The sequence below is a fragment of the Pseudomyrmex gracilis genome, unplaced genomic scaffold (assembly GCF_002006095.1).
Source record: "Pseudomyrmex gracilis isolate BER0280 unplaced genomic scaffold, ASM200609v1 scaffold_472, whole genome shotgun sequence".
Classification (NCBI taxonomy): Eukaryota; Metazoa; Arthropoda; class Insecta; order Hymenoptera; family Formicidae; genus Pseudomyrmex; species Pseudomyrmex gracilis.
The window spans coordinates 26,979-41,630 of record NW_018021056.1 but is presented as its reverse complement, the minus strand read 5'-3'; the positions used below and the strand labels follow the sequence as shown (position 1 = coordinate 41,630).

The 14,652-nt window shown below is 34.0% G+C and overlaps 4 protein-coding genes and 1 long non-coding RNA gene across 9 annotated transcripts in view; 2 read left to right on the top strand and 3 right to left on the bottom strand.

Moving 5' to 3' along the window:
* The first annotated feature begins 146 nt into the window (after positions 1 to 146).
* LOC109860824 (pre-mRNA-processing factor 17) lies at positions 147 to 2,867 on the top strand. Its single transcript, XM_020440187.1, has 8 exons — positions 147 to 378; positions 639 to 855; positions 975 to 1,301; positions 1,401 to 1,615; positions 1,696 to 1,959; positions 2,031 to 2,164; positions 2,255 to 2,476; positions 2,623 to 2,867. The coding sequence occupies exons 1-8, from the start codon at positions 241 to 243 to the stop codon at positions 2,798 to 2,800; spliced, it is 1,695 nt and encodes a 564-aa protein (XP_020295776.1). The 5' UTR covers positions 147 to 240; the 3' UTR covers positions 2,801 to 2,867.
* A 703-nt stretch (positions 2,868 to 3,570) lies between these two features.
* Positions 3,571 to 4,144, bottom strand: LOC109860829. The gene is made up of 2 exons (XR_002250885.1): positions 3,845 to 4,144; positions 3,571 to 3,760 (listed from the first exon to the last, which is right to left on the bottom strand). It is a non-coding gene; the product is annotated as an uncharacterized LOC109860829 (long non-coding RNA).
* A 745-nt stretch (positions 4,145 to 4,889) lies between these two features.
* LOC109860827 (NAD-dependent protein deacetylase sirtuin-2) lies at positions 4,890 to 7,814 on the top strand. 3 transcript variants are annotated; one of them, XM_020440193.1, is made up of 8 exons: positions 4,890 to 5,095; positions 5,187 to 5,271; positions 5,740 to 5,979; positions 6,115 to 6,321; positions 6,573 to 6,722; positions 6,795 to 6,990; positions 7,094 to 7,286; positions 7,368 to 7,814. In XM_020440193.1, exons 2-8 carry the CDS (start codon positions 5,238 to 5,240, stop codon positions 7,440 to 7,442), a joined length of 1,095 nt encoding a protein of 364 aa, XP_020295782.1. In that variant the 5' UTR covers positions 4,890 to 5,095; positions 5,187 to 5,237; the 3' UTR covers positions 7,443 to 7,814. The 3 variants fall into 3 exon arrangements, with proteins under 3 accessions (XP_020295782.1, XP_020295783.1, XP_020295784.1); XM_020440194.1 differs by lacking the exon at positions 4,890 to 5,095 and having other exon boundaries at positions 5,187 to 5,350; XM_020440195.1 differs by lacking the exon at positions 4,890 to 5,095 and having other exon boundaries at positions 5,187 to 5,412.
* A 21-nt stretch (positions 7,815 to 7,835) lies between these two features.
* Positions 7,836 to 12,250, bottom strand: LOC109860826 (probable 2-oxoglutarate dehydrogenase E1 component DHKTD1 homolog, mitochondrial). Of its 3 annotated transcripts, none has more exons than XM_020440190.1 (13): positions 12,065 to 12,250; positions 11,709 to 11,998; positions 11,206 to 11,425; positions 10,759 to 11,108; positions 10,267 to 10,488; positions 10,018 to 10,175; positions 9,662 to 9,932; positions 9,373 to 9,580; positions 8,855 to 9,267; positions 8,619 to 8,739; positions 8,366 to 8,554; positions 8,123 to 8,208; positions 7,836 to 7,996 (listed from the first exon to the last, which is right to left on the bottom strand). In XM_020440190.1, the coding sequence occupies exons 1-13, from the start codon at positions 12,210 to 12,212 to the stop codon at positions 7,889 to 7,891; spliced, it is 2,784 nt and encodes a 927-aa protein (XP_020295779.1). In that variant the 5' UTR covers positions 12,213 to 12,250; the 3' UTR covers positions 7,836 to 7,888. The 3 variants fall into 3 exon arrangements, with proteins under 3 accessions (XP_020295779.1, XP_020295780.1, XP_020295781.1); XM_020440191.1 differs by having other exon boundaries at positions 8,366 to 8,551; XM_020440192.1 differs by having other exon boundaries at positions 8,855 to 9,186.
* A 616-nt stretch (positions 12,251 to 12,866) lies between these two features.
* LOC109860831 (poly(U)-specific endoribonuclease homolog) overlaps positions 12,867 to 14,652 on the bottom strand; it is a 4,566-nt gene continuing 2,780 nt past the window's right edge. The window contains exons 4-7 of the mRNA XM_020440199.1: positions 14,426 to 14,473; positions 13,939 to 14,341; positions 13,348 to 13,789; positions 12,867 to 13,191 (exon numbers count right to left, since the gene is read on the bottom strand). Of these exons, the coding sequence (XP_020295788.1) occupies positions 12,958 to 13,191; positions 13,348 to 13,789; positions 13,939 to 14,341; positions 14,426 to 14,473 (1,127 nt within the window). The 3' untranslated portion in view covers positions 12,867 to 12,957. The remainder of the gene's footprint in view (positions 13,192 to 13,347; positions 13,790 to 13,938; positions 14,342 to 14,425; positions 14,474 to 14,652) is intronic.

Genomic DNA, 14,652 nt, shown 5'->3' with positions numbered 1-14,652 from the left:
CCACTCTACAACTATTGGGTATCACCCGCGCGCAACGCTACCTCACTTTGCTCGCTTTTCTTCCCCTTTGCAGAGAGAAGGAGGTACCTTCTCTCTTTGAACTCAGTGTAATTCGTAGCATGATATGAGCTTAAGATTGGCGTAAAGACAAACCTTAATGTTCACATATATGTGTCGCGAATGGTGTCGAAAAATTGGTCTCAAATCTTAGTTTACGTATATGATTTTATATATTAAAAAATGCTTGCGATACAAGATTACGGAAGCAGCGACGAAAATAGTGACAGTGAAAGTATTAAACTATCTTCTGAAAATGATTTTGGTAAATTAACGACATCAAGTTTACAAATTTGTTCTGCTCCGGAAGTAGTACCTACTGTAAGTATTCTAGTAATAATGTATTTTTTATACTGTTAATGTATTTTTTGAAAGCTATTAGAAGGTTGTACTTGTGATTTGAAGTGTGCTTTCTTTTTCGGCAATAAAGGTTATTTGCCAATTTTAGAGATTATAAACAATTTGAAAATTTATTTTAAATAAAATAACACACATATATATATATATATATTGACACAAAAAGAGAGAGATAATCTATCAAATAATACATAATATAACTTATTTCATATATAATTACACAGGGAACAGAATTGTGTATAAAGCATATCGATCCTACTACAAAAGAAGTTATACATAATCCAAAGTATGAGGAACTCTTTGGACCAGAAGTTGGACCAGAAAATCCCTTCAAAACTCAACAACAGCGGGCAGTAAAAAATATTCTTTCAGGATATGTAGAACGTGCTCATATAAGTGAATTTCAATTTGAAAATCAAAGGAGGACATTTGCTAGTTATGGTAATATACAGTTGATATTCTTAAAAATGTAATTTAAAATATAGATTAAATATAAAATAATATTTACAAATATTTAAATAATATCATATCTTGAAAATTTTTTAAATGTATCTTTATAGGTTATGCATTGGATCCAACTGTAGATGGAAGTTCAGATGAAGGTAAAGTAATAATTGGTGCAAAAGAAGTTGCAGAAGAATCAGGAGCAAAGACTGTTTTCGAAAGTACTGCTCTGAGACCATCAGATAAGAGAAAAAGACACAAAAACGATGATCCATCTGATATAGAGGGTTTTGTTGGACCATGGGGTGGATTTGTTGACGAAAAACGAGTAATAAAACCAACTGAAGAAGAAGCTGCAGAGTTAGAAGAAATTCTAGCTAAACGAAATAAACGTGGAAAACAGACAGAAGAAAAACCATTGGAAGAGAAAACAGTATTACATAGTAATGTCTTTATAAATATTGTTCTCAAAACTATTTTAACGAATACATTAGTAAACTCTATACTGTGTGTTATTTCTCACATGTGTATACACTTTTCAGTCAAAGACAGTGTCGATTATCAAGGACGCTCGTTCTTGCACGCACCTCAGGATGTGGGTGTAAATCTCAGATCAGAATCGCCGCCTGAACGTTGCTTTTTACCAAAGACACAAATACATGTATGGGAAGGTCACACAAAGGGTATTTCACAAATTCGATGGTTTCCTCAAACAGCACACTTGTTGCTATCTTGTAGCATGGATTGCCGAGTAAAGGTATTTTGTATGCATATTGCTAAATAATGTAATCAAAAAATAACAAATTGCAAATTTAAAATCATGTATCTTATTAACAGTTGTGGGAAGTTTACAAAGATAGGAGATGCGTCAGGACGTACTATGGTCATCGTCAAGCGGTACGCGATATTAGTTTTGACAACGACGGCAAGAGATTTTTATCGGCTGCTTATGATCGATATGTGAAACTCTGGGATACAGAGACCGGCGCTTGTATCAGTCGTTTTACAAGTCGGAAAATTCCTTACTGTGCAAAATTCAATCCCGATCCGGACAAACAACATCTCTTTGTAGCTGGTACCAGCGACAAGAAAATTATTTGTGTGAGTACACATTGTTCGGAATCATAGTTGAATTAAAAAATATATTTGAATGACCAAATATTTTATTTTAGTGGGACATAAGAACGGGTGAGATAACACAGGAATATGATCGTCACTTAGGCGCCGTGAACACCATTACGTTTGTCGACGAAAATAGAAGATTTGTTACCACTAGTGACGATAAAAGCCTTCGGGTTTGGGAATGGTGCGATCTTTTGTAAAGAGATGTTATTTTGAAAAGAAATAAGATTAATTTAGTATACTAAAAATGTTTTTTTTTTTTTTTTTTCCACAGGGATATTCCAGTCGATATGAAATACATAGCTGACCCATCTATGCATTCTATGCCAGCGGTAACGCCATCGCGAAATCAGAAATGGCTTGCCTGCCAAAGTATGGACAATAAGATTGTTATATTCTCAGCATTGAACAGATTTAAAATGAATAGAAAAAAGACCTTCACGGGCCACATGGTCGCTGGATATGCGTGTGGCTTGGATTTTTCACCAGATATGAGGTATGTTATGTAAAAGAAAAACTCATTTATCAATTATAAATTTTTTTGTATAAGATATATCTGTATGAATACATGCGTGAATACATACGTAAAAATAATTTACGTATAATCATCTTTTTACGGTCTACATTTAAATTCCATTTTAGTTACTTGGTATCGGGCGATGCAGACGGCAGGTGTTATATCTGGGACTGGAAAACTACTAAATTGTACAAAAAATGGAAAGCACATGACGGGGTGTGCATTGATGTGTTGTGGCATCCACACGAACCTTCAAGACTCGCTACTGCTAGTTGGGACGGCAAAATCAAATATTGGGATTAACAGATGTATATAATTTTATTAGAGACACAAAAAAAAAAAAAATATATATATATATATACATATTTTACACGTAACGTGTGTGTGTATACATATGATGCAAACTATAATTTATAACGTGAAAAGTATAGTATAGTTTATTACTTAAGCTTTTTTTGCCAAGGGGACTTGGTTTACAATTCTCTATAAATTATTTCTCGCGTATGTATTCATTCATCCATTCATTCATACATCCTTATTAGCACTATCTGCATAGCCCATTCTACATTACGAATATTACAAACTTTATAAACCTTTTAATTTGCCAGATTATAAAATTATACTATTATAAACTATAAAGCTACATAACTATACAACTATGAAACTATAAGATTAGTTACAAATATTTTATCTCTCAATACTTTACAATCACAGCAGTCTTTCAAGCGTCTCAATTATATACAAACTGCGCGTTTGGCTAAAAAGATGTCTTTACAGTTGACAAAAAAACATACTTTGAAGAGTAACTCTCTCTCTCTCTCTGTCTATCAATGGTCTAGTTTCCACCGAAGCATTAATTCACATCTAATGCGACGTAGAATCAAATTTAAGTCGATGGAAACCTGTCAAATTGCGCTGATTTCGCTTCCGCTTTGATCTATAAGTACTCTACTTCCAATGGAAACGCAACACTAAATTTGATCTGTACCGAAGTTGAGGGTTTCGGTGGAAACTAGACCAATGTCTGTGGTGGTCTGTGGTGGGATCAGGGCATAGACTTATATATAAATAGACCCAGCGTTCTGTGAGAGGAGTTGTCCGCGTCTTCTAAAGGACGGAACGATATGCATCCAGGTGCTGTCTCCGTCGCTCCGCCGGTCTGGAGGGGGAACGTCGATGGATAACGTTGAAGGAAAGCGAACTTAAAGGCGCGTGTACCGCACTTATATGTGTTTTGCTCGAAATTCTTCTGACCGTGGTATGCTTGAAAAAAAAGTTTCTATTATTATATATAGATTGTTGGTTAGATGTAACTATTTTTACTGCAATTCAAAGTTATTTACGTACGTATGAAATGTAATATCTGCATGGGAGCCACAATGCGATTTGCAAATGCAACACTGAGACATTTTCTGTGTCTTTTTCCGTGTAACCTAACCTAACCCTATTACACATATAAGTGCGGTACACGCGCCTTTAAGTTCGCTTTCCTTCAACGTTATCCATCGACGTTCCCCCTCCAGAACGGCGGAGCGACGGAGACAGCACCTGGATGCATATCGTTCCGTCCTTTAGAAGACGCGGACAACTCCTCTCACAGAACGCTGGGTCTATTTATATATAAGTCTATGGATCAGGGCCTACTATTTCATACCGTCTAACCTGCCATCATCCCTTAATCTCTTTCATTCTTCTTCATCCTTGCTATTTTTCCAAAAACGCAGGAATGTGATATAAGCCTAACTTGAAAAATCTACATAAAGACCATCACACATAAAGAACCGTCTACAATGGAGAGTTGTAGGCCGTAATAGTAAGAAATTGACCAATCACAGACAAAGTACAGAAGAATAATCGATTGTGATTTGTCAGTTTTAGACTGTAACAGTAAGAAACTGACAAATCACAATCGATTATTCTTCTGTACTTTGTCTGTGATTGGTCAATTTCTTACTATTACGGCCTACAACTCTCCATTGTAGACGGCTCTTTAAAGGCTGCGGTTCGTTTCATGCTTAATCGCGCATTTATCTGTAGTATATGTCACGTATACTATAGATAAATGTGCACTTAAGGGCTGCGGTCCGTTTCATGCTTAAGCGCACATTTATCTACAGTATACGTGACATATACTACAGATAAATGCGCGATTAAGCATGAAACGGACCGCAGCCAAGCATGAAACGAACCGCAGCCAAAGATGCGTTTCGATATTTGCTGTTATATGGTACTAAAATTCTATATTTCACGTTACATATTCTATAGATTTCAAGTACTGGCAGTGAATATCAAGAATACGTTCCAAAATACTATCTTGGTAATCAAAAATTATAGAACACGTGACGTGAAATATAGTATTTTGATAACCAAAGTAGGGTTTGGAACGTAACCCAGAACACAGCCTACATAGTACTTGTGACGAAAACTCTGCACCAACCAAACGTTCTATTTGTATATTTGTACTTTGTACATGCTATACATATAAATATATAAATAATGTATGTAAAAAAGTATATAAACTGACGTGTCTCTCAAAGAAAAATAATTTTTATTTTACTTAATTACATATGGTGTTACACCGCATACATTTCGGTTGCTGTAAGTTTTCTGTTAGTATATAATGTAGACATTTATACATTCGTAAAGTGAATAAATAAATCATCGATATATCTTTTTTTCTTGTCAATAGATTACATTTTGCAAATCATACGTTAATCGTATTGTAGCATTGACTTGTAATATGGACAATACATCGACTGAAGAGAAACGAAAAGGTAAAGTAACTCTTTTTACATCTTTTCTCAAGAATTATGAAGAGTGAATAAAAAGTCTAGCAGAAGAAATTGGGCATGTGTGAGTAAGAAATAGTTAAAAACTTCATGTACATATTGGAGGATATGGTGTGTCTGTGAGAGGCACGTATATATCTAAACATAAAAAATTATTTTTAGTTATTATAATTTACATGTGTTTTAATCCTTTACTTGTATTGCAATACATTATACTCTGAGATGTGCATTTATGTATATATATATATATATATATGTATATAAACTTAGTATAAAAAGGTGATTTAGAACACTTTAGAGTCTGCAAGGTTAATGATTTAATTGAATTACAGTGGGTCAAGTTAGATAGAACATATCAAGCCAAATGTCAATATTATTTTTCTGACAATTTAAAGCAATTTTAGTCAAAGTAAAATAAATATGTGTCTTGAAAATCTCTTTTGTGTATTCTAGATGATAATTCAGAAGAAGAAAGTACTTCTCCTGAGTCTTCAGAGGTAAAGGACGACATGGAAAGACTACGCAAATTTCTTGCACAAAAGTTAAGACTTGTTGATTTCTCAGAAAATGATCAGAATGACCAATCGCAACAAAAAATTCTTCACGAGCTTAATTTGGATGGAATTGTGGAGTATATAAAAAAAAAATCCAATTGCAGAATTATTACTATGGCAGGTGCTGGAATTTCTACTTGTGAGTATAAATACAAGATATATTTAATAAAAATTAATTTCTCAATTGTTTCTAATATGTATTGTCAAGCTTGCGTGAAGTAGTAGTCATATATTAAATATAATAATATTACAAAATTTACATTCTTTTTTACAGCTGCTGGAATACCAGACTTTCGTTCCCCATCTAGTGGATTGTATCACAAACTAGATAAATATAATTTACCTCATCCTCAAGCTATCTTTGAATTAGATTTTTTTATGAAAAATCCAGAACCATTTTTTACACTTGCGAGAGAGTTATTGCCAGAAGGTTTTAAACCAACAATCAGCCATTATTTCATTCGTATGCTATGGGAGAAAGGTTGGTAAATACGTACGTATATATGTTGTCTAGATCATGACCCTCAGTAACGTTCAGGTTTTAATTGCTACTTTGGTGCTATAATTAAAATAGTAGTTAGCTATAATAAAGATGATGGCGGTAGAACAAATATTAGATGCTATGACCTAAGTTTTGAGAAATTAAGAACGTTTTTCGGAGTCATGAACTTAACACATCTCAGGGTCATTATCATTAAACATGACTTTATGAAACGGAATATTTGCTGAAAGGTCTACTGTTACGACATTATACGCAAAATATTGATACGTTGGAACGTGTTGCTGGACTACCTTCGGAAAAACTAGTGGAAGCTCACGGAACATTTCACACAGGTCGTTGTTTGACTTGTCGAGCTCCATATACACTTGAATGGATGAAAGGTGCTTTGCAATATTTCTAATTTTTGCTGAACAACAATCACAACAAATAATTGATAAAATTTTAAATAACAGAAAAAATAATAGAAGGTTTGATACCGAAGTGTGAAGAATGTAACAAAGGCGTTGTAAAACCTGACATAATTTTTTTTGGCGAAATGTTACCTGACCGCTTCAGAGATCTTGCTGATCGGGATTTCGTTAACGCCGATCTTTTGATTATTATGGGATCAAGTTTGGTTGTACAGCCTTTTGCATCGTTGGTAGATAGGTACGTATAATAAAAACAAAACCTAATAATATAGTTTCTTTTTTATGTATTACATATGCGCTTGCATATACAGACACAAGTTATAAAATTACCTTTTTCTTAGAGTACGTGCTACCTGTCCACGTCTGCTTATCAACAACGAGAAAGTAGGTATGCAAGATCGTTTGTCACGACTTCTAGGATTGCGACAAGGTTTAGTATTCGATACAAAGAGCGCTCACGGAGGACGCGATGTAGCTTGGTTGGGCGATTGTGACACAGGTTGTCAACTGCTTGCAGATAAACTCGGTTGGGGGGTAAAATTTTACATTTTTCAAGGTTTTTTTTAATATAGAAATAATCTTTAATGATGCTAAAAATGTTTTAATATTTTTTAGGATGAATTGCGAACTCTTGTGCAGAAAGAACACGAAAAATTAAATAAAAAAGAAAAAACTACTAGTGAAAAGTAAATTGATTGAACTGTAATAACAAATGGATTTCTCTGTTAAGAAAACACGAAATCATCGTTTTATTGACATTTGCATTATCTCAAGAAAATGTCAAAAGAGGTAAAGATTTAAGTTAAAAAAAGATCTTAAAAATATTGTTCAACAACACTTTTCACATTAGAATCTATATAATGTAATTGACTAAAGAGTGTACAATCGTTGATCAATTTATTTACTTATAAGTAACAATATATAAACATTTTAGGACATTTTAGGGCATTTGTTTGTTAACTTAGCTTTTCTCCTCATTTATATTTGAACAGTACCTGTTTAAGAAATCTCACAAGAGTGTTATATATTTCATGGTGAAATAAAAAAAAACATACGAAATAACATTTTATTTTTTTCATCACAGTTTCCAAGTATATACATATATCATGTAATTAAGATAAAAAAGTGGTAAAAATTTATTCAGTTGTAAACGGTTTAATAATGACTTCGTTAGCTTCTTGCTGATGGGCTTGTCCGTCTCCGACAGCTGGTGCTGCCATGGCTTTTCGGCCGCAATATTTTATCTAAAAATAGTTATTGTAGTGATTAATTTATTAAATAATTTATACACACATGTGTATGTATAGTTTACTATCAAATAATTAACAAACTATTGAGTGGCAATTTTTTTATAACTCGATATCACGTACATGTCTTCCACACAAATTCTCAAAACGTGTTTTAACGAAACTCCACGCGCCCATATTTCGCGGTTCTTCTTGGCTCCAAACGAAAGCTGAAAAACGTAAACGTGATTAGTTCCCAACGGTGCTATTTATTTGCATGTTTATATATAGTAGATTTGTTAATTAGAGATTTTTTCAAATTATATTACAATATGTGATATATTATTATTGCAGTAAATAATTAAATTCTTTTTTTTTTCAACTTACTTCTCGCATTTTTGTATTTTTCAATTTTTTTCAATAGTTCCTGTACAGGAAATGGACACAGACTTTCTATTCTGATAATTGCTGCATCTTTGTTTCCGATACTTTCTCGATAATTGTCAAGCGCGTAATAGTGTTTTCCACTGACTAGTATAACTTTGGTTACATTGCTAGCTTCTACTTTATTATCTTCTATAAAAATTTGTTATTTATATTTTTTTGAAAACAGAGAAAAGGAAAAGTACAACACACGTACCGATAACAGTTTTAAAACTTCTTCCAGGTTTAAAATCCGACAAAGGTGATATCGCGGCCGGATGTCGCAACAAAATCTTAGGTGCTACTAACATTAGAGGCTTTCGATAATTTCGTACCATCTATTAAACCGAAACGTTTTTTTAATTTGATTAAAAAATTTGTCTCCTACTTTTTTATACGTACATATACAATGTACATATATAATGGCCAGTGGTGAAATGTCTATGTTCTTACCTGCCTTCTTAGTAGATGAAAATACTGTGCTGGTTCAGTAGGATTTACAACTTGTATATTTACATCGTCACTATCGACTGTATTTTCTTTACTATCGGTCAATTGCAGAAATCTTTCGAGTCTGCACGAACTATGTTCCGGACCAGCACCGTCGTATCCATGCGGTAAAAGCATTGTTAATCCGCTGCTCAGCATCCATTTCGCTTCTCCATTCGTTACGTACGTATCGATAACGACTTGGGCTCCGTTGAAAAAATCTCCGAACTGAGCCTCCCAAATGGACAAGGTAAACGGTGACGTTATACTTACACCATACTCGAAACCAAGAACAGCTTCCTCGGACAGAATGCTGTTAGCTACCTCTAGTTTCCCAGTTTGACTATCACTCATAGAATTTAAGGGGATGAAAATAGCTACAATATCGTATTGCGAAAAAATATTTCATAAATTTGTGTACCACTACAATGTGATTATGGAGGGGAAAAAATTTAGAAAATTACTGAAATTTGACAATATACCTTCCGTAGATTGATCAACGAGCATTGCGTGTCTCTGTGAAAAAGTTCCACGGCCCACGTCCTGCCCACTTATTCTTACATTATATCCTTGATGTAATAAAGAACCGATGGCTAGTGCCTCAGCAGTTGCCCAATCCAAAGCGTTACCGCTTTTTATTTTTTTTATACGATTTTGAACGTAATTTTTCATTAATTGCGGATGAATGTTCTTCGATGTTACATAAAAAAAAGAATTGTAAGACAAAGGAATTATATAAAATTGATCTTTTATCGACTTGTGGATTCTTACAAAGTTTGGTGGCACTTGGACGCTCTTGTTTCCAATATATTTTAACAAGTCCAACTCCACGCCAGTGTCCCATTGTGTCACATTGTCTTCAGCTTGTTTTATTCCTGTCCACCTACCAAGATACATGAGCGACTCTTTCGATGCATTTTTCGCAGATTCTTTCAGAGCTTTATTCAACCATGTGATGTGACTTTCAGTGATATTTTTCACGCTTTCTCGAGTCAGAATACTGGAACTTGTTAGTTTTTCCGTATATCGATCTGGTATCGATCTGAATTAAAAAAAAAAAAAAATGTTTTTCACAGATTTTTGATCTACATTTATTGCGTTACATATTTTTTATTGCGTTTACTTACGGTCGATTTTGTATGATTTTATACATAATAGGATTGGTAATGGTAGGATCATCTAATTCGTTATGACCCCATCTTCTAAAACAGATTAAATCAACGAAAACGTCCTTTCTAAATTGTCTCTGATATTTAAACGCTATTCTTGCAGCTCGTACGACCATCTATAACATCATCGCAGAGCATCGTAAAATTCCTACATGTTTATTACGACTATTTGATATTGATCTGATACTAGCAGTGACAAAATTTTACCTCAGGATCGTCACCGTTTACGTGAATTACAGGCGCGGATATAAATTTTGCTAAATCCGTGCAATATCTTGACGATCGACTTCTCGACGAAGGAGTTGTAAAGCCCAATTGATTGTTAATTACCAAATGAATTGTACCACCAATTTCAAAATGGGGTGTTTTGCTCAAAGCCAGACACTCTTGATTAACTCCTTGTCCCGGATAAGCAGCGTCACCGTGCATCTAAGGAAATTCTAAATATTTTTTTTAATGCTCTATAAATTATACAATTATATATAATTGTACGCGTAAAATGTAATGATATTAGAATTTTAAAATTAGTACTCCAAATACAAGAATTTTAATATCAAGAGGCACGGTAGTGCCTCGCGCCAAGTTCACGCGCAACGAAGTGGCGCTCGACCTGCGCGAGCACACCGTTTATACATACTAAGAAGAATTACAGGTTTATTTACGATTAATAACTTATTCCATTAATTAGCTTTAACTTACCTGAACATTTATTGCTTTATCGCTCCATTGGGTGTGTTCATCTTCGGTATAAGCGCCTTCTTTAATCGTCTGCATGACTGCTCGTGTTTTCCCCATTGATACTGGATTTACTATTTCCAAATGCGATGGATTTCGGAGCATCGTTACATGGAGACTTTTTCTCTCTATATTGAGATCGGTAGAACTTACGAGATGACTAATAACGTCTCCGGTGCACTTGGTTGCGCTCAAAAATTCGGAGTGGCCTCGTAGTTTGCGAAACAATTTTTCCGCAGGAAAATTTAGTAATCCTGTTAATAGATTGAGGCGACCGCGATGTGGCGAGCCAAGAATCATGTGTTCCAAATTATCTAGTATGTCAATAACGATCACAACGAGATTTTTTTGCGACAAGGTAAAATATGTATATATAAGCGTATCGAGAGAGCGAATTTCAATAAAACTAACCACAAGCACAAAGTTTGAACAATTCATAGAAAAACGCCATCATGCTCTCGGCTCCCTCTCCTCCATATCTCTTTAAACTTACGAACTTTACGGCTAAAAAGTTATCAAAAACTTGGCTTTTTATCATTTCCATAGCTATTGTTCTGCGTGTTTCATCGTCCAATGGTTCGGTCACAGTTCTTTCTACAGTTTCGGCGAACCATTCTCTTTCTTCTTCCGTCTGAAAGAACGATATTTCTTGCCACATTTATTTCTATATCAATCTTGCAAAAATTAGTACATATATATATATATATATATACATATATGTACGTATACATATATCACGATAGAGACAACAATTTCTTCATTCTTTTAATACATTTTTTTAAGCAATTAGAACGGAGTAATATTCAAAAAACCTTTTTGAATTTTAGTTGTTTTCTTAGTTTTTTAGTTCAATTAAAAATTAATTGCAATACTTCTTTTAATTTGATCTCTCTATAATATTTATAGAACATTACCTCGAGATAACTAAATTCCGTTGCAATACTACCACAATAGGTAGCATTTAAAAATTGAACAGCTTCTTCTATTGTTCCTTCTTTTTGCTGTGCAAACAAAATCCCTTGATAACTGATCTTGTCTATTAAATTCAATCCGAAATACTTTGGCTGTAATTCCGCTAATAATGACGGCTTGATTGTTGAAATCGGATTTACGTCAGCTTGCTTATGTCCGTGAGTTCTGTACGCGTCGACTAATCTATAAAAATTACTCTGTTTTGCTCGGTTATTCAAATATTCTTTCGACACTAAAAATATAAAATTTGTTAAATACAGAATAACTTTGCAGAGTATCAATCTACTTTCTCACATACCTTCGAAATGTCTCGATTTACTCGGTTTATATCCGTAAACGCCAGTTTTGCTGTGATATAACTTGATGTTTGTAATACGATGAGCTAGCCATCTCCATCGAAAGCGCCTGTTTCTGTTCTTTAACACGTACGTTTCAATTGCGTGCATTGTGTCACACTATCGAATACGGCGTAAGATAAGATTCATACAAGACGAGAGAGGCAATTCTCCCCTCCACGTGAAAAAAAAACTCTCATCTAATGTTACACGTATCACTCTGTTACATACATTGCTTATCTGTTTACATGCTTTATCTATATCTGGCTTCTTCGATTAACTGTGTCTGAATAACATTTAAAGCTTTAGTAGTATTTTATTGTCTTTTCCTTTTCGCGTTTTGCTCTAATATGAATTAATATTACCAGAAGTTCTCTTTTTGCTACGTAAAACAATTTATATATATTTATCTTTTTTTTCCCTACACATAACGAATATCATAAGAATAAAAATTTTAACAAATTCAAATTCGTGATGATATTCACCTAACAGTTTACGATCAATACGAGCCAATACGCTAAATGTACATACATGCAAATATATTTTTAAGCGTGTAAATTAATACACTTAGAAATTTAAATTGATTTCAATCCGAAAATACATATCTAAGAGATATAATTAGCATTTCAAATAATAAACAGGTAAAATAAATTTAACAATTTATTTATTTTTTATTATTTATTCTTACAATTAACAGAAACACAAAATCTTTTCTATTAATATATATAGCAAGAATATTTTATTTAACCTAGATAGATGAGAGAATTAACTAAAATTTCTATATTTTTATAGTGGAAGTTTTTCATACAATTGTACACATGTATATATACACGTATATAGTCCATTTACACAGAACTTAAATATCCGGGTACGCTGTTCCAATCAAATTTTTTCCTCTATATCTAAACGCGCGTGTTACGATATTAAACTTCGTACCACCCAAAGATACCGGACAATTACCATCTGGTCTCGTATAGAAACATAGAGTGTAAAGTGCCATCTCCAGTTCTGGTGAAGTTCCGATAAACATAGTTGTGACCGGTTTGTCATGACCATTGAATCTCGCGTGCATCTTGATAATGGACCCCTTCTACAAAACAAAAGTGCGTTAAAATTGTGTTCATTATTTTATTATATTACATTAAATTAATTGTCCCTTCTGTTTTAAATCACTGAATGTTAATGTAGTTAAAATCTCTGTACGTAATAATAATATAAACTCCGTTATAAAAATTATGTTCCTCACATTTCCTAAATCAATTTTTTTGATGTAACCTAGATAGTCGACGCGTCTCTTGGTCTCTTCTGCATTAAAATAAATCCAGTTGTGCAGTCCAAGCACTTCTGTGCCTGTATCTATTTGTTTCGTTTCCGCCATAAAGACGTGTTCAAATCCGGTGCTACCGATCTTGCCCTGCCCACGCGAAAACAAATTGAACCAAATTCTTCTCAATGTATCTTTATATTCGTAATAATCTTTCCTCACGAATCCTTTGTCCGCGAGAAAACGCATAGCAGTAGACATCACGTTTGTGCTTAGAAAGGTGTCAACGAGAAGACTCTCTTCTTCTCTTTGTGCGGGACTGATATACTCGTTCGTATGAGTGTCTAACTGATAATTGTCAAATATAGAGAGAACCCTCTGAATCGTAGAAATCTGGAACGCTTGAGGATTTACCGTAAGCAGCCTGCAAACACACACATACATTTTTAGTAATTTCATCAATAACATTATTGTTTGATATACTGTTGTATACTGAGTAAATAAGTTATATCGATTAAGATTTAACTAATTAAAAAAAAAAATTGTTTTTCTTTTTAAATGTGATTTCTTTACGACTGCGGAGCTTGATCAGTAGGACTGCTGCTGGTTGTTTTTTGTTGCAAATTAAGTGTTACATATTGGTTCGCATTGTTGTTGGTCTCTTTGATGTAAAGTGCCTCGGAAAGCTTTTCTAAATCTTCGTCAGTAACTGTATTTCCTTTACTATACGTTGGATTACTCGAATATGTTCTCTTATTTAAATCTGCAGTTCCAACTCCACTCAATAATGTACTTTCTGATGATGCTGGACGATTGGATTGACTAGACTGTGTCGGTCTTTCCGGTACACTTCTTTGTTCATTCCCGCCTGGTGAAGCTGGTCTACTACCTCCAGCTGCGACGTCAGCCCATGTTTTTCCAGAATTTGTAGAAGGCGAACTTGATCTACTCTTACCGGAAGATGGTGCAGTAGGACCTGTTTAAGATATATTAAATTTTGACAGAGGTTTTGAACAAGTAATATAAGTAAATAAACAAACGTATGTATACAACACATTACCAGGCGTCACATGAGGTTGTACGGATTGCACAGAATTCGGTCTTGTCGCTACAAAAGTATCGATATTTTAAATTGACATTTAGTCACTCGTAACATATACAGGGTGTCCCAGAATTGCCGTACAATCTCTCGTAGGCAGGTAGAAGGAGTAAAACTGAGTCGAAAAGTCCTGAACCATTTTTTTCTATTATTTATAATAAAGGAGTAATTATTGAGTAAATCAGGCC